Source organism: Rhopalosiphum maidis, chromosome 1 (genome assembly GCF_003676215.2).
Source record: "Rhopalosiphum maidis isolate BTI-1 chromosome 1, ASM367621v3, whole genome shotgun sequence".
Classification (NCBI taxonomy): domain Eukaryota; kingdom Metazoa; phylum Arthropoda; class Insecta; order Hemiptera; family Aphididae; genus Rhopalosiphum; species Rhopalosiphum maidis.
The window spans coordinates 59,731,277-59,752,398 of NC_040877.1; the positions used below are offsets into that span (position 1 = coordinate 59,731,277).

The window sequence follows — 21,122 nt, forward strand, 5'->3', positions numbered from 1 at the left end:
TTTTAAGATTATTAATATAGTCTGTGATTATTAGCTATGTAGGTAACGACAATATTGTATGCAGGTAAACACTGTATAATGTTTATAATATTATGTAAATTTAACTTTATTTGCCTACATTATAATAGCTGTGTACCATGAACGGCATGAACGATGAACTAATTTATTTTATATAAAGTAGTAAAATTCATACTAGGTACAAATTATTACTAAAATCCTGAAGATGGATGTATTGAAATAAAAAAAATTAATTATAAAATTATGCAATTACATTAGTTTGTCCTAGTAATATTTCATAGAATATTTATATATATTATGGATAATTTTTTATCATCTCAAATGTATTCAATATTATTAATAATAGGTATAATATATTGTTGTTATTAATTTATTATAAATAATGACTAATGAGGACCAAAATATCAAAATTTGTTTTTCTCAATTGACATATAATATATAGGTATGTACTCAAATACATATCATGTATTTATATCTAATTAATCTATTAATTATTATTCTATAAAATAGTTTTGATACTAATAAAAAATAACTAAATTACATTTTTAACATCATTAATGTACCACGTAGGTACACAATAGAGCTAAAACCACTTAACTGAAGCCTGAAGGTTACATAACAATTTTCATTTGATTAAAGAGTGGTGATAAATACTGTTGATATAACATTTGATTATTTGAACTATGCGTTTTGGCAACACTTCATATTTTGATCATTTTGCCCATCTTTATTATTTCCGTGTTTGACGTAATCTACAACTAATTCTAATCCAATTAAAGCCGTTAAATCCTTACAGTTTTTTTTTTCGCCACCTTCGGGTTGCGCTGTTTCAGGACCATCACCCTCTACATCAATAATTTTTTCTTCCTCCGGTGCCACATGTCTGTATATTTTGGTCAAGTTTCCCATCAAATAACTCGTTCCTTGTTTATTGTTGATGTTTTCGTGTTCTTCCACTTTTGACGGTTCGGGTACACGGAATGCCGAATAATGTCTATCCTGCTTTAGGGAATCCGAACGTATTTGTAAGTTTAGGGGTTCCGCTTCTGGAGTCTTAAAATACACTGGTGGGTAAGTAGGTGGATAAAATGGTGGGTACCATAATGGAAATTGTGGTTCCGTTTGTGCGGGTGGCGGTATTGGTACAAAATCCATTTTCTTTTGCTTAGCTTCAGACGGTTGTTCGGCCTTTCCGCTATCCTTCCATGTCCGTTTCCGTCCTCTTTTATTTAAGGATAAGGGTGCACAAGATTTTGCCTGTACGAATCTTTTCAGCATTTCGCTGAAATATAATCCCGGTGGCACAAACGTAGAGTTGGTCTGATACGGTGGTGTGGCCGCTAATAAACGACTTATCAAATCACCATTTCTAAAGTCCGATGGAGACTCGCGTACTGTGCCCGACATTATCTAAAAAAATAAAGAATATTTTTAATAAGAATTATCAAGTACATTTGATTGTAATAAAAAAAATAAAAATAATAAAATACATTAAAAAAATAATATAGTCAAATATACTGTCCCTAAATGCAATTATTTATCTTGGAATACAATATACATATATACATGAAAAAATTATAAAAATTACAACAACAATGTTATTTGTAAATAACTATGGATATATTACACACAGCAGGTTTCTTGATAGTCATAAACTTATAAAAGACTAAGTATAAATTGAGCAAGTGTATAGTATAATGTATTTTTTTTTTTTAATAAACCCGCTGTAACTGTGACTATTGATTGAAATGTATTATAAGCGTTTTAAATTTTAATATTGTACAATTTTTAAGACATAGCATTAAAAAATGTGCATTCTCCAATTTAAAGTATAAATTATAACTATGCGTATTTTTTTATTAATTATTATTATTATTATATGTATTGGCAATACCGGACACTTTTTATAACAATATAAAGTCGTTTCAAGCTGAAGAATTCTAAAAACAATACTTGATCATCTTGATCTTGATTTCAGTGAAAATTTCTTACTTATTTATTATATTATATTATATAAAATTCAATATCAGGTTGTCCGTACTAACTCATCGAGTATGATCAAATCATATATATTTTTTTTATAGAGAGTGACAAATGTTATGATTATATTTACAACAACAATTGTACCGAATCAATGTTATTATTATAAATTTATTTTTGGCCGATGACAATTTGAACACTCTAGAGATTTATGCGAAAGTTTTGAATTACAATATTGGACGTTGTGCAGAGTGACGGATATAAAATTCGATTTGCGCGCGGTCTCGTGGCGTCCAAAAATATATAATAATTTATAATTGGTATACACACTGTATAGCAGTCGGAAATAATATATGCACGTCTAGTTAACTATAACCCCAGGACTCATTAGTCACCATCGCCCTCGACAATACCACATATGCATACGTATATGCCCGTCCCCATCATATTATATAATGTACATATGTATACCGCAGCCGGCCTTTTCCACGCAAAAGCAAAAAACACGCAATCACGTCGGATGGACATCGTTTTAAATTTACTACCTCTACTATAATTGTATTCAACGATCCACCCCTGTTCATATTATTATTATACGAGGACCTGACAACGAGTAGTGTATAATCTCATCAATTTTTCACACGCTTATGTTAACTAATTTACACTATTTAAAATAAAATAATCGTTGTGCGCCGCAATAACTGGACATGATTTAAAATATATGTATCAAGTACACGCAAGGTGGTTCTGTATCACTAAACAGTAATTTTTCCTGTTAATGTATATTTTTTAAAACGTTATTATAATTTTTTTTTTTTTTTATACATAATTTGAAAAATAACTATACTGAATTATTATTAAAACTTATAATTTTAAGTTTTTTTTTTAATGTTTTATTTTCTGAAATACTACAATAATTATACAACACACACTATAATTTATTAAATATTCTGAATTAAAATATATTTCCTATAATTTTTAATTATGAATAATATGATGAATAATGATGCTTATATTGTGTTATACCGTATTCAATCGTAATTTTCCAAGACCTATAAGTCGTAATGTATATTAGCGAAAAAGTTATCCACGGTGTAAATATACCTTTATGCAGGACAGCATATGTTAATAAGTATTATAATATAGACATATAGTTATATTATAATACAAAAAGGTGATGAAGGTCGGATTAGATTTTAGATCCCAATATTACTATATTTTTTTTAAAGAAATTTTAAGTATTCTATTTTAAAAAAAAAGTTTTAAAATATAACTAGTGTATATATTACTATATAGGTAAAAACAGCAGCGGCTTTACAAAGGTTTGAGTAGTTGGACCAACAAAATGTTAGCTTAAAGTGAATAAGAATTACATTATCTATGTTTTTACATAGATTTTTTATGATATTTTAATCTTTAAGCAATTTATAAGGATTTTCATATTTTAATTTTTTACAAATTCATAATTTGCTTAAAAATTAAAATATAGTAAAAACCTATATGAAAACATTGATAATACTCTTACCTTTACGTATGATTGTAGGACTTTATTCACTAAATATTAAGGGTTACTACACAACATTGGAACTGATAAACACAAATTTGCTATGCAATACATTTATTAGACGGAAATAACACATGCGGGTGTGGCGTACTCAAGATTATTTACAACATGTGAAGTGGAATGTCTTGAAGCGATATCATGTATTTAGAATTTACTAATTTTCAAATGAGTATTACCATTTTTCCTAAAAATGATACAACAGAAGTCTATTAAATCAAAATTACATTTTTTATTATTAGATATTTATTAAATTGTATTTTTAAGGCATTTTCTTGTTTTTTGAGTATAATTTAAATCGTTACTTAACTAAAAACCTTTTTTTAGGGTTTAAAAATATTTTAAAATATCAATTTTTTGTATATTGGTTAATATTTTACTATTGATCCCTCCCCCTACCACCATATCAAAAGTTATGTATACTCCACTGAGTCCACTGGATTTATAGTTTATATATATATATAATACAAGTATATGTATATTATCGGCAATTGGTAATAGTACGATCGCATAACCGCCGTGTCTATAACGCCTATATTCTCATCGTAACTGCCAACCGGAAAAACGTTGGAGGTGGATACCTATATTAATTTTGTGTTTCGCTTTTCCGCGTGCAAACAAAAAAAAAAAACAGTAATAATATAACTGCATAATATTATTATTTTCGTTATGCCCGAAGTATAGATATCATCATTGGTATCGAGTTTTAAACTATATTTCTCGTCGACGAAGATACATAATAAATATATTATATGTACTGTAGATTTTTCTCGGAATCGTTATTATTAATTTTTTGTTCATTCGATTTAGGGAAAATAAAAAACTATAATATTTGAAACCGAGGAGGCGAGAGGACACCGGAAACAAAAGACGTGACAGGGACCGCGCGTCGGTCGGTCGGACTCGCTGCAGATAATACGTATTATGCACAGTTGACAACCGGACAGACAATGCGAAATAATATTCTCGTCTGCGATGCGAATAATTCAATTATCGCGAGTAAATGGGAAATTCGAACCCAATTTGCACTACGTTGCAGCGTCAATCCCCTCTACATTTCGCATTTCCATTGTATCACATATACATTCGCGCGTGCACACACCCGTACAACAATTGCTATAATACATACACATATAATACGTATTTGTGTGTGTGGGCGAGTTTGACATTCATGTTTCCTACGGCTATACGTTTGTCATTTATAGGGGAACAATCATCCTTTCGTGTTCTCTCTGCGGTTAGGTATACACTACATATTATTATACGCAGACTTCCAAAGTTCCTTATTATTATACATTTATACATGTTATACATATATATGCGCATTAAAGTATACCTATAGACTATACATAGTTATTTACGTATATATACTATACACACACACCATAATGATCAAAACATTTTAAACAATAATCATTCACAGTACAAGAAAATACGACATTAATCCTGTACATAAACTTTTAACTTTAAAATAATAATAATAACATAATATCTGATATCAAATTATTACAGTGTTAAGATGTCATCGTGTATATAGCTATAATGCTATATCACTAGGTTTATATTTCCTCAATAGCAGGGGTGGCAAATTATTTGAACGCTAGATGCCAAAAATTAACTTTTTTTTTTTTGAGTGTGTCATGAAAAATATTATATATTATATTATATTCAACATTGGAAGAAAATAATTATCGTAATTTTATTGTATAAATAATATATTAAAAAAAAAAAAGGTTAGTTTAGGTACATATAATTTAAAAAAATAGATAATATAAAAATAGAATAAAATATTATATACATTGCAAAAATTAAATTTTAACTTAAAAACTATTTTTCATATTTTTTTCCTATCTTTTATCGGTTTTTAAATAGTTTTTTTTAGCGCTTTTACAAAGTGAAGGAATGTTCTCACGAGAACTTGTGGAAAGAAAAATATAATAATATTATATAGTATAAATAGTAAAACATATGGTATATTTTTAATGAATGCGCCTTTTTAACTGAAGTTGATGTTTTCCAATTTACAAAAATATTTTGTCAGGTCTCTGACGTATTAAACAATATAAAACATTTTTTATTAATTTATTTAATACAACTTTCGGCATATTATTATATCACTACAAAATCTTAACTATACTCATTTCATAAAAATAATTGGACGTAAAAGTATAAATTTGAGTAAAATTGTGTAAAAATTATAAATGGATGTGTTTCTTAGTTAAAAAAATTTGTAATTTCTTTTCTATTTAAAAAACTTATTGACAAGAACGAATTTGTTAGAAACATAATAGAATTCATTTATTTTCTTTTATAATTTATAACACCTATTGCTCCATAGTGTACAGGTTTTACGAACAATGCATATAATCAAATCAGTAAAGCTGTATACATAATGAGCCCAAAAAGTTTTCAAGCTTTAAACCATACACTATATTATATACGTTTCATTGATATGTTATATTAGTATAATATTCCATATAGATACAAGTTAATGTACAACTATAATTAGGTACGTCGAATTAAAGTAATTAAACCGTAACTTTTAATATATTTATAGTATAAAGTTGGTAATTATATTAAATATTAGGTGCTGCAATAATAATTATATTATCACAATTCACAGTCTTGTTTCACATTCAATTAATTGGCAATTAACAATTCACAATTGTGACTATAATACACCTACGACATCACTGGCTAAGTTGTACACCTTTATAGGTATACATTTCAGTTAGTGTTACATAATATGTAATAAACACGCACGCCACTTTATGCGTACCTATAGGTCTGATGACTGGTGTTTTTAGTATGTATTAATGTATTATAATTATAGAACTGTAGGATTAAATTAGAATTCAAATGTAATGACGAAAAAATCCATAGTGTATACAAACAATAAAGGAGAGCAAATCTTTGGGGAATGGCAAACTGCCGAATAGTAGTACATATTATATACACAGACTAAATGAACAAAAGATTCTACCCCGATGCAAACAAAAGGCAGTACGCCCTATATATATTATATGGTGTATGATCTGCGAGTTGTTTGTTGGTCAGAAATAATGCTGTCTTATTGGAACCCGTGTGGTTTTCGAATTAGGCAAAGTGCCTTTCTATAATATAGCTAACAGCAAAACATCGATACTTTGGCATGAAAAATATAATTGTTTTTTATAACTAAAAATCGAAAAACTGTTTATAAATCATAATATTATTTAATACAGCACAGATAGTGTTAAGAAAAAAATGCATTCAAAATGATGCAAAATAAACCTTCTCTAAAATAATTAGAAAAGTAGTTCTAACAATGTAGCACCAAAATCTCATATGGTCAACTTCGGTGTGTTTTTTGTCCCATCTAGATTCGTGAATAATTTCGAAATAAAAGGTCGCAGAAAAATATTGATAATTTAAATTTAAGAGGTCGCGGAAGGTAGATTATACATATTTATATTCTGTTGCTGCTCATCCGTACGGATTGCAATTGCAGTCGATGTGGTATATAATCTATAAAAGTATACCTTATTTGGAACGAGATGTTTAAATGAATATTCATCGTGATAATATACGCTCCGCCGCATCGTGTCGTTTGTAACTGATGTTAGTGCGTAATTAATGACTTGTGCCACTTGCGGCTGTTTTATCGTTTGACAACGTTTACTATAATATACGTAATATAGTTTTACACTATTACAAATAATAATAGTAAAAAATAAAATAATTAATTTAAAAAAAGTCACATTATACATCGTGAATATAATATTTATCCGCGGACATATGGTCAGTCAAAATGTATTTGGCAATTCACAATGAATATGAATTTACCTGATTATAGTTGGTACTTATAGTAGTTTTACGTATTATAACTGCAAACAAGGACGTATCCGGAAGGGGTTAAGGGTTCAATCTCCCGAAAATTGGGTACGGTTTTGATTGCATTACTGCAAAGACCGCATAGTTACAAGGTTATAATGATTATTAATAAAATAATTATATAAATCACATACACTATACATAATGTTTATTAAATATTAATACGTTATTATTATATTGTATGATATAATATTTATTTATTAATTATTGTAATTTTTTTAATTTATCTGCTTTCTGCAATTTTCGAGCACTGAATGTAAGTGAATAACCATAGAAATTATAAAGGGGTTATAATAACTGTTATGATTTAAATAGCATAAACGAAATTATTCCGATATTCTCATTTAGTTGAAGTTAATATGCATAAAAATGTATAGTTAAACGATAATACGAAATAAGTAATTAATAACATTGGACGTTCGAAGCATTCAGTCAGCGTCAAAACTGAGACAATAACCATTATATAATATTATATATGTATATATACAAGAAACGTTAAAAATAATAAAGAAGACTAAATTAAAATCCTTTCTGAACGAGACGGTTTGAATTAATGTCAAATAGAATTATAGGTAGAATTGAAAACTTTGTTGATTTGCAACTTACACCCCTTCTCCACCCATTACGCGCGTTCTATTCCGTGGATGCTAATTACTCTGAAAGGGACCGAAACTTTAATACTCTTTGAGATTCGTACCGTACTGCACCGCTGCCGATTTAATTACAAGACGGTTGTTTAATGCCCCCTACCTCTTCGACAAACTAATTAAAATGCTGGAGACCTGAGAAAACACTATACCTATCTTTTCTTTTCCTCTCTCTTTTCTTTTCCCTTGTGTTTCTTTTTTTCACTTTGTCGAGCAGCAGACGATTTCCATGGATACGAATCTGTTTCAATTTGTCGCTCCCTTTCGCACCAGCACATCGCAGACAACGAAGACAACGATTATTATATTGTCAGGAAAATACTCACGCAATATTGTCGTCCTTATTGAATACAAAACAATATTTATAAATAAATATTTGACTCAGAATTTTATGCATTTCATTATATTATTTTTTAGTGTTATTAATATTATACACAAAAATGTGTGTACAAATAAATAATAAATTATGCAAACAATACTTTAAACGCTATAAAAACGAAAAATACCTGGAAGTAATTAATCAAACACATACGTTAAGTATTTCAGAAACAATCAGAATAATATTTTAAAACTATTGTGTTCTCTTGGTTTTTTATATATATATTAACGAGTAACAAGTACTTGGCAATACTTTAAGCTTTTAATATACTACTGGTAGTCACCAGTCATCACGACAACCCCATTGAACGTTCAAAGTAGGTAACATATTATTATTTGGAATATTCATTTAAAGACGTTATTGGGATATGGTGCAGAAATTCAAATTAATAGTTTATCAACTGTATGTTCACAACGAATTCTATACGACACAACTGAATTAATTTACTGTTGAAAAGTAAGACAAAAGAAAAGTTTTAACTAAAATGCAATCAATTTCGTTACAATGTTACATTAGAGTTTGTGACAATAAAACACCTTCGATTTAAAATGCCACGAACACAATATAAAATAAATAAAATCTTATAATTTTAATACCCGTATTATAGTTGTATCATTTTTACGGTAATCAATAATCTTAATATTCCTTTTAAATGATTTATGAATGTTATTCTTATTTTTTATAAATGTATACATAAATTATACAATATCAATTTTATATTATTGAGGTTGTATTGCAAACAATTAATAAGTATTCATAATACTGTAAATAGTTTTTATAGAAATTAATGAATACATTGAAATATTTCTATAGATACTATCTTTTACTTTTAAGTATTAACAATGTGCTATTGAATATATTTGAATATTTTTTTAATATTGATTTTTTTTCTAAAACATATATACATATATATATAATTGTTTATGCTAGGCGATTATATATTAAGTTGATGCAACAATAAAATTATCATTGTGTATGCATAATATAATAGTAATTGTATTTAAAATACGTATAAATCGGTTCATATCAATAATTTAAATGTAATTATAAATTCGTAATATCATGTTTTTTTTTATTAAAAATATACTTTCTAAACTATAAGCAATTAAAAAAATATAAACAAACATATATCACGTCAAATTTTAACCCTATTCTAACCAACTGGCAACTATAAACGAAACGAAACAAATCCCTTTTTCATAAATAATAAATATAGGTAGTAATGTAATGTTAAACGTCTTTTTCACAAATTAAAAAAATGATGCTGACAAAACGTGGTTTCAGAGAGGAAACTTTTTCCATTAAAAAAAATAACATAAATTAATATTATTTTTTTCTTTCAGATGGACAAAAATCGGAATTGAAATTAATGAATCACTCTATATACTACAATATTATATAACCTATAAAACGAATAATAGAAATACACATAAAAATATAATTATTTAAGTCTAACCGAAAATGTTTCTTTTATTTTTATTCATACAAATGGATTTTAAAAACATTTTAGTTTGTTTTATGGTACTTACATATAAGCAAGATAAAAATAAAAATAAATAAAAGGCCAGGTAGACTTGGTTGATTACGTTGGAACTCGATTTTCTTCGCTCATATATACCACGAAACCAGGCTACCGATTAGTGATATGATATAATTTCAATTTCATATTTTAGATAAAATATTTTTTAACGGTTACAATAACAATAAAGTCGTAATGATATTTAATATATCAAATTACGTTTTATATAATCTGATCAACATTTTTCAAAAAAGTTATAAGTTTATAGAATAACAGCTGCTCTCAAAAATCCTCCATTTGTGATGATAGAAATAATTTATAAACTGTATTTATAGGGATAATTCAATTTTTTTTAAATTATTGAAATGAAATATGTAATGACTATAATAACATGTATGCTAGGAACTGACGAGAGAAAAGTTATGATTTAAAGAAGATCTAAAACTTTTTTTGTTTAATTAATTATATTAATTAAAACGTAATAAAACAACTGAAATATTTTTGTAAATATTATTTTAGTAAATATATTTACCGTCAAATAATAAATATTATATTTAATTGTTTATATTTAGGTATTTATGTACACATTTATATTCAAAATATGAAAACTAAGTCATGCAATATGCACTATCCAAGTCTATTTGAATTATATTTTTTATAAAATAAATTAAAGTCAAGTACACATAAATTTCTGCAACGAGAGTAATACAAATAATGCATTTATTTGTTATTCATTTTTACAGAATTATATTAAAATATACTTCAATAAGAAGATAATACTCGAGTAATAATGATAAATAAATCTTTTTAAGCTATACATCCAACAGTGTTTTAAAATCCTTCGCTTAATTCATTACGCCCAATGAGTTAGACATAAGTTGGCTTAGTGAATCATGTAATTTTGAATTTATGCTTGTATTCAAATTGTTAAGCTAAGGATATTTTTATTATTATTAAACTATATTTTCTTGTACCTATTTTCAGAAATTATTTAAAACAATGCGTTACAAAAAGGACGTTTTTTTAAATTATAGATATACACACTTTAAAAATGATGGGACTTAAGAACCATCACTGTATATGATCTTTGTCTTTTCATAAAACAAAATGTGCATTAGCGAGGAAATATCCGTCTGTTGATGTATTTTAATTTCAATATCTCAATATAAAAGAAAAATCGTATTATCTGAGTGCTTTAGTGCGTGAAAAATGTAAACTGAAAAAATGAAAAAAATAAAAATCTCTTAGGAATAAATTAAGACGATATTTCCACGTTCTGTTTTTTAACCAGACACCTTCATTACAATAGTGAGAAAAACATTTTTTCGCTTTTCTCATCATCAGGGTGGTGACAGGGTGGCGTGGTTTCAAAAATGCACCGGCTGTATAATTTACATAAATTGGACGGATGTCCCTCAACGGGAGTTAGAAGTCGGCAGAGATTAATGACGTCATTTTGCAAATATCGCGAGGGTAAAAAAAATATATTTATTAATATTGATGATCGGTGTAGGCTAACGGAATTGTGAATAATTTAAGTTACCCGAGCAGATAATAACAATATTATCATATTGTCTGTTGCAAGAGGTATTAAAAATGGCACTTTATACAATTTGAAGCAACATGGAAAGTTTATTGCCCTGGGATTTTAGTTGAAAATTACCATAATCTCTATGAACTTGGACTTGTCGACAGAACTTTTAACAAATATTTCTAAGCGTGTACACATATGATATATGTACGTATGTATATTAAATACATAAGCCATAAACCATCTTATTGTCAACAGAATGAGAGCAGAAAATAAGTGCTCACAAAAGTTGCAGTGTTTTCATTTTATTATTGACTATTAATGATTTAAATCGTCACACTAAATTATAAGTTAAATAAAAAAATATTATACATTAATTTACTGAATATTACACTAACGCATTTTACAATTGATATAATTATCAATATAGATATAGAACTTAATTATTACTAACCCATGAATGATATAGTTCACTATAGTTTATATTTGATTACTTGCTTTTGTGAAGATTTAACGATGATGTTTACTTTTTCAGTTATATCTAATAACATATTAGTACGAAGAAGGACGGATTTTTCACTATGTTCACCGGCTTTTTAATATAATATTGTTTACGTATAATTTTGATTCAATTAGTATTTTATATTTATTATAATATAGTAGATACATTATTTGTTTGATAATCTAGAGCGAAGTTTTTCAAATTCTCAGTAGAGTATAAGATGTTCAATTTTTTAGATGATGTGTTTTTACGCATTACTTATTTACTATTTTGTATTTTTTTGGAACAATGGAACTAGTGAACTCCAAATGTTTTATGCAGTCTTACCTCGTTAAAAATGTTTTTTATTTTTATTATAGCTTATCATAAAAATAAATCTTTATATTAAGATTTTTAAATGTTAAGAAATATCATATTTACATTCTTGTATACAAAATGTTATGTTAAATTAGTCAGGTAATTTAATTTAGTGTTTGATCATCCAAATAACCGAATGGTGGTATAAAACTTTTTCTATATGAATTTTACGCACATTTATATGAATATTAAGTAAAAATTAATACTAAATAATAACCTAATAAAATGTTATGAAAAAAAATTTTAAAATATAATATATAAGTATGGATATTATAAGATCCTATGATTTTAAGTAGAATTCGGCTTACTGAAGTTAATAGAATATTTTAAATATTTAAAGTTGACCAAAAAAGTTTAAGTAAATATCATGACTATATAGATAATAATAAAACCTAATAAGTTACTCAATACATTGTGATAAAAAAATGTAATATGAGTAAGTAGTAGTATATAAGTACTGAGTACCCATATTTTATTATTTAGTAATTATTAATTTCCAATCAAAATTATTTTCAATTAAAATTATTCTAAAAACAATATGGTTGTAAAATTATAAAAATTAATTTTTTTGACATTTAACAAACTTTTGAAATGTTTGAACTATGTATACATTAATATATATTCAATTTTTAGATCTTATAAACTATAATAATATATGAATTACGTGCAACTTTATATATTATATTATTATTTATGATTTTAAAATTGTCAATATTTGTGAAGTTAATCAATTTTTAATCACATACAAACATTATGCATATAAATATAATATATTCCCTTTTTTCCGTTTGAAACATAGCAACATAAATATACATCCCTATAAGGATGTAAAACTCAGATCAGACAATTATTGTCTTTTACCGTAATAACTATAGTACTCGTCGGAAAAATATTTATACATTTTTTACTATGCATGATGATTATACAAACTTAAAATTAAATACCGCTCGTTTATTCGAACATATTATTGTACAATTATATACTTTTTTTTATTAATGGATATTATTGAAATAATTGTTACATTAAAATTAAAATAAAGTATGGATCATTATAAAATAATATAATCATAAAAACAGCATACTTTCATTTGTTTATATATTTAAGGTCCTTAAGGGGCTTAAGGTATCATCATTTAAAGACAATATAATATATCAAAATTGCATAATAATTTTAATCTCAACTCAACCTATAACATACCTATTGGATATTATATTAAAATGTATATATAGAATATTATATACCTACAATTCTAAAAATAATATCACAATAATATACATTTTAAACATTTAAGACAAAAAAAAATATTTATAAAATTATTGAAATATTAAAATATATATAATAAATTAGTATTTAAATGATCAAAAGTTGAAACACAAATATATAAACTTACTAGTAAAATTTTCAACTAAATCTTAAATTAAAGAACGTATTCTTATTAAAAGAAAATATATGAAATCAATTCCACAATAGCCCGTGAATAGCATATATTTTCTAGAATATAAAATTTAGAGTAACGAGTTTTGAATTAAGCATAGTTAAGACAATACGAGTAAATACTACCGAGCTTTTATCGCCGTAAACTGAAATTTTCAAAATTGTACTCAAAATTCAACTGAAAGACCAATAATTATGAATATTTAAAATGCTATAATTAGCTAAAAGATTGACACAATTTTTAAAAAATTATTTTGTACAGGAAAACGTCAAAAGTGACCAGAAAACGGATCACATTATCATTATATATTCAATAATTATACGTATATGTCATCGCATCAAAAAAAAAAAAAAAATCTAAAAGACTTAGCGATAAAAACCACTAAAGCAGTTTATGTTCTCTTTATATTTTGTAATCATAATATTTATAATATTATAAATTTATTAAAGCACAAATTATAAAAAGGCGCAAGGTATTAGGTATCTTACACTGTTTTTACCTGGTCGAGTTGTACGTGCTGTGTTGACTACGGTCCGGAACGACGAATGCGTACAATATGACGATTTATATTATATATGTATTATTCTCGATTACAAAAACATAAACATGGGTTCCTAAATATATTTTTGTTTTACATGCATTATTTTCGTGCACTGTTGTACGTAAGTAATTTTACGCGGAAAACGATCGAGGTCCGTCCGTTTGTGTGGCGCGTGTATGAATAATGCGCTTCAAATTGAACGGAGTCCACGCCCCCGGGACCTCCTCTTCCACCCCCGACACAGCGCCGCCGAAGCCGCCGAAGCCGCCGCCGCCGGTAACCTTCGCCACCGGCCGCTCCGTCGCGCTCGTCTCGCGGCGTCACCCGCCGTCGCCACCGGAGAAAACAATAATTTTTACGCGCCGACGTTTAACAGCTATAAAACTTGCGTAAATCCCTTCGGATGAATAACAAAAAATAAAAAAGAGATTTTTTTTTTTCTTTCCTTCTCGCCGTCGCATTGTATTATTTTATTATTACTGTATACAGTGATAATATTGTCGTCGCGTCGAAGCTTCCACCCGCGCATAATGTAGCGTACAAACATGTACACGTTATTCTGTGCCTACACGTGCGTCGTGTATATATGTAGATCGGTGCCATGATAATACGGCGGTGAAAAAGAAACAATACGCACTGTTCGCACGGCTTATGTGTATATAACGATAATAATATACATGTATATATAATATTATGATATTAAATATATATATATATATATACACACGTGTACGTATACATTTTTGTGCCGACTCTAAGACACGTACACCTCGGTTACATAATATAATATTATAAAGTCATCGTCTTCGTTTACTTCTTCCTTGTTGCGTGCGGTATGGTCTATAGTGATGCTCGTTTTAGCCAAGCTCTCCAGCAATGTATACTACTATACTTATATACTATATGTCTATATATATATGTATATATTGTAATGTTGTTGCAACTTACAGCGCGCGTACGTTTGTATACATAGATGAATAAACAATACGATATTTACATACTGCAGCCAGTAGCGTAACTGGGTAAAAATCTAGGGGGGAGGGGGAGAAAAGTATTGCTTATTATCTGTTTTTACACGAGTTTTAAGACTAATTTTATGGATTCAAATCTTAGAATCCGATATATTTAAATAATATAACTATGCTATAAATAATTGTTTGAAAAAATAATGTGATGACTGATGATAACCCTGTAATAATTCATGTTTTTATTTATTTAAGAAGATTTAAAGATTTTTTGCTATTGGTACATCTGGAGGAAATAACGATACACTTGTTCTTCCACAAAAATTTTCCCCCACGTTAATTAATAGCTACAGCAATCTGTAGAACTCTTAAAGTCTCAACCAATGACAATTACAAGTGTCACACGCTGATACGCATAATGAGTAGTAGGTACTCGTGGTACTCATCACTTGTAACTACCCAGTACCCACATATTATTACAATTTATTATGAATAAACGTATGTAGTTTAATATTATCATACTATAAACTATCTATTAGATAGTTTAAAAAATGTGTTATAAGTATCGAAAAATGTACCTTTTAGCTTTTAGGGAAGTTAAATACAATGTTTTTAAAGAAACTGGTGCCCCGTGTATTAATCAAACATAACTTTCGATATAGCCCTAAGCGAGTGTCCTAATTTACGTACGATGTGCCTACGAAAGGGTACAATATAATAATATTTACCAATATCGTATAATAACTGGAGTAAATATTAGATTGAATGTAGGATGTAGACAAAATAATATCAAGATCTATTTTAATTTATACTTAATTTTCAATTGTATTTAAATATTGACACAAAATAATACATGTATTTTTGGGCATTATAAACTTAGAAATGTATATAACGCATGCATTATACATTTTTTTTATAATTATATTTAACGGTTAAAACAAATGCAAAAATAATTTTTATTTATTGTGTACGATGAACATGCGGTGTAACGAAAACGTTTGATAAAATTCTTTTTCAAAATCATTAAATGCAGAATTAATTTCAACACACGATGTTGAATAAAATACGGAGGGATTTAAAAACCAACCCTCGTTACAACAAGCTCGCCCGATATACGCGAAGCCGTTAAATCTCCACCAACCCTTCCCTTGCTTGTGAGGATCGGAGAAGAATACCACAAGTGTCATAGTGAACCATTTTTTTTAATTTCTATATATTATGTTAAAAAAAACCCCAACAGTTGAAAACAAATGACGATTGAGACTTTTCGAGTATGCTTTGGAAAAAGGTCTGGGAAAACAGCAGCTATAATGATTCACAACCCTCTTGACAAAATAATCAAGACTCGAAAGCAATGGGTTTTTAAAACGTTAGGGGTAGAATTGGTTTTATAGTATAGGGAAACTTTTGATTACTAAAGGCGTTGAACCGTGGACCGTATAGTGTAAGTAATATATAGGTGTACGGCGGCGTGTACTGACAGCTGCAATCCGCCGTATATTATACCCGCGGCTTATAGGTATATACACACAAACATAATAAGCGCCAAACGATGTAATCAAATGAAATCTTTAACTTCAGAAAGGACACACACCTGTCGGTGAACAAACTTCATTATATAGTACTTTCCCGTTCGATCGTGTCTTGTTATTTTCAAATTTGTGTTAATTTAATACATTATTTATTGTTAAAATCACGAAAACGATCGACGATAACAATTATACAATACTATTTATACAGGTATATTGATACGAGTTTGGAACCAGAATCGATGATGACGAATAGGTTTATTAAGGCTGAAATCCTAAAAGTCGCCAAATGGATTTTATTCGACCGTATATACATATTGTTCTATAATAATAATAACATTTGACTAACATATTAAAACTTTTTAAATTAAAAATTAAAAATTGAGCTTAAAAAGATAAACTAAAACATATTATATTAATAATACTTAGTATAAATTATTTGTACTACGAATAATTACTAAAATATACGATGTATATAATATGTATATAGTATGCCTATAAATGTATAATACTTGAATATGTATTTAAGACGTTTGATATGTGCGTACTACGCTGGAATAGATCTAGAGCAAAAGTTAAATACAATTATTAGATAAAATATTTTTTTTAAATTGGAATTTTGTATACCTTCTGGATCAGCCCCATATGGGGATATGAAAAAATTAGCTCATTAAATTAATTTTTAAAACAATTAATCATTGCTTTGAATAAATATGTTAAGTTTCGTGTTTAAATATTAGATGTGAACTTGTATAAAAATGTCGATTCATGAATCGGAAAATTTACTTTATTAACAATACGATTTGGATCATATCTATAGAATAATATTCAAAAAAATAAAGTTCACTACTTAATGAAAACTAATTAATAAATCAGCACATTTTTAAATATTTTAAGAAACTAAGTGTATATAAATATTATTTATTTTTTGCCAACCATCTATAACCACAGTTACTAAGAAATGATAAATTACATTTTTTCGAATTTCTAAATATTAATAATTATGAAAGAATAGAAAATTTAAGTATATCTATTGTCTTATAAAAAATAATCAATATAAGCATATATAAAAATAATAATTGGGAAATGTAAATATAATTATTCATTATATGTATTTTTTATATAATTTTTTGGCCTATGTATAGTATTATAGTTATATAATGTATGTGTTTTTTAAGGCATACGGGTATTTTCAATAATTAATGTTACATAGTATTTGTTTATCATAATATTAAATTAAACTCGATGTTCATATTTGTCTGTCTAAGAAATTTCCCTAACGTCCAGCCGTCATTCACTGATTAAAGAAAAGATTTCTTAGAAAATCTTCATATCTTTTAGTTTTTGTGCTTAATAACTAAAAATGCTGACGAATTATAAAGTATAACTTTTAATTGTTAATTGGAAGCCTTCATTAGTGGCTACAGTTAGTGTTCTTTAGAATATTTTTCAATTTGCATTTATTACAAAGATCTAACAAACAAATTCGTTACCAAACAAAAATATTTTAATGTTTTATACGGTACCGTCGGTACCTATGCCTACTATATAAATATTAAACTTATGTACAATGAAAATATAAATAAATGTAACAATAATTTTTAATTTTAATTTAATATTAAACTAAAAAAGACAAAACATGTACTCCGTGTTTTGTTTTATAATATATCCGCTTATTAAAACTGTAAATATTTTATTTATATTTCTACAATAAACCCATCATATATGATATACAGAATGATTCACCAAATATGCCACCAATTACGCCTTTTTTAATATAGTTGTTCAACATCCTATTGTTGTATTTTTTAAATAATAAGTATACTTTTAAAATGTTTTACTATATTATTATTTCCTGTAGAGATACAAACTTCTGTTTTTCAGATGAAACCTCTGCTACTTCTTTATTGTAAATTATTTACCGGGTAATACTTCTCGAGTTGTTTAACTATTTTAACTTTGTGTACTACGACGATAAATGAAAACAGGTTTGAAAGATATGGGGTAATGCTACTATGGTAAATATTAATTTGAACATTTTAATAATTAATATTAATTTATCAAAATTAGTTATATTTGTTTTTAAATAATCCAAAGTATAATAAATTCTAAATCCAATATTAAATCTTATTACATCTTATATTTTTGCAAAAACATTTTTAAAGACTATATTATCTTTATTATAAAAATATTAATAACTAAAAATCTACTCGTTCGAGTTTTGAATAAAGTACATTAATATTAAAAGTATTAATTATCCACTTATAAATTATTACCTACAGTTTACAGTCACAAACTCGGGTATTTCGCCTGGAAAACAGAAGTTTGATCACCACAAAACACTCCTTAATATAATAAAAAAAAATCTTAAAAATTCAAAAGTATGTTCTTTAAGTATATTTAAAAAATCTAATAATCATAAATTGAATTATTTCATTATTAAAGGAAAAAATAAGAGTAAGTATACTAGATAAATCACACAAATATTGAAATATAATATATAATATAAGCCAGTAGTGTCTAACTTGCGACTCTTGTCAGTCAGATGCGGCTCGTGCCTTACTTAAAATCAAAATTTACTTATTTATTATGAATTTTAATTTGTTTGGTATACATTTATACAAATATGTTTAAAAATATTTTACAGTATCATTTAGTATCATTGTAATTATCCATTTGATTCGTGAAAATATTCATGTTGACTACCCCTGCAATTATAATGTTATTACTTATTAGTTATTTAAGTTATTATATCATACATGGATTATCTAAATCTAAATAAAAGTACTACATGATATACTTATCAAATTTAATGAATACATATAAAACGAAAAGAATATGTACCTAATGATAATAGAAATTCGTACTTAAAAATTAAAATATATAGATATTTTATAATAGGTTGGAAATGATTTTTGCAAATATTTGCAAATTAATTTAAAAATTAATTGGTTGTTATAACGGTCCAACTTCACACAACCCAATTTGCTACAAGAAACCATCCCCATTATTGAAAATCAAAGCATTATTATACTGTTCTAAAATATGATGATAGATAGAAAAAAATTTAAAAAACACCTATCACTGTATAATCAGTACATTCATCGGTATATGCTCTTACACCAATCATATAATTATTCATTATTGTGTGACAATATATTTTACGACATCCATATTTATGCAGTAATTTTGTACATACGCTATATAAACATTAATTTTTTCAATCAAAGTTTATACATAGTTTTGAATAAAATGTTTTATCATAATTAAGACATTTAAGTTACAATTTACGAGTACAAGTAGGTAATAATAGTAACATTTAAAAACTTATTAAAGTCTAAACGATTTAGTAGCAGAACTGCATCATTTTATTATTGCCACACTTATATTTTCCTAATTCTTATCTCATATTTATAAGAGCTTATAAATAATAAACTATTGGTTATATTTTTTAATATTTATACAAGGTCTTGAAATATCGCATTAAAAAAAAAAAAATAATTATAACAAATGTTCCAATTGTGTACTATATATATAACTGTATAAGGTACTGCCTACCTACTATTGTGTGTAAGACTAGAAGTATCTACTTCAATCGAATAAAACGTGATATGGAATTTAAAAAAAAATGTCATAAAAATATCAACTGAATAGTATTACATACCTACAGCGTGTATAAAATAACACGTATAGAGACAATGATTCGATATTATATATTTATATTATACACCATTATTGTATCTCGTGTAAAAAAATAATCTCGCCTCGCTCAAGTCAGACGTGTGCGCGCGTGCCGATCAAACCGCGTATAATCCCTATATACTCAAAATGCATAAATACACACACACACACACACACACACATATTCATCCCACGCGTTACCCGAACCGTGATAGGTACAAATAATCGTGTTTCGTCATTACGGTCGTGTGGGTTCGTATCGATACGCTTATATACAACACACACACACACTCGTATATTATAATACCGATTTGGATTGTCAACAATCATCGGGCCGACGTCGGCTGTATATATACGGTGCGTATATATTATATATTATACAGCACGTAAGTATATATAAATCCCGTCCACCGCTACAAGTTCCCTGGGGATATTAAAAGGCTTCTAAAAGGTTGGAGTCGGCGGGCCGGGCGGTTTTCGCCCGTTCTCTTGTTCAGATTAAAATGCGTCGACAAAAGAACAGACGCCGCACGACGGAGAAAAGAGAATACAAGAGACATCATCACACACACACGCGCGCGCGTTACTAAATATATATATACAT

At 27.2% G+C, this 21,122-nt stretch overlaps 1 protein-coding gene across 1 annotated transcript; it reads right to left on the reverse strand.

The window, feature by feature from the left end:
- Positions 1-473: 473 nt before the first annotated feature.
- On the reverse strand, positions 474-14,507 carry LOC113549261. The gene is made up of 2 exons (XM_026950472.1): positions 14,302-14,507; positions 474-1,428 (listed from the first exon to the last, which is right to left on the reverse strand). The coding sequence occupies exon 2, from the start codon at positions 1,423-1,425 to the stop codon at positions 700-702; it is 726 nt and encodes a 241-aa protein (XP_026806273.1). The 5' UTR covers positions 1,426-1,428; positions 14,302-14,507; the 3' UTR covers positions 474-699.
- Between the last annotated feature and the right edge of the window lie 6,615 nt (positions 14,508-21,122).

Coding starts and splice junctions, on each gene's coding strand:
- LOC113549261 (XM_026950472.1), bottom strand. CDS start 1,425: ATGTCGGGCACAGTACGCGAGTCTCCATCGGACTTTAGAAATGGTGAT.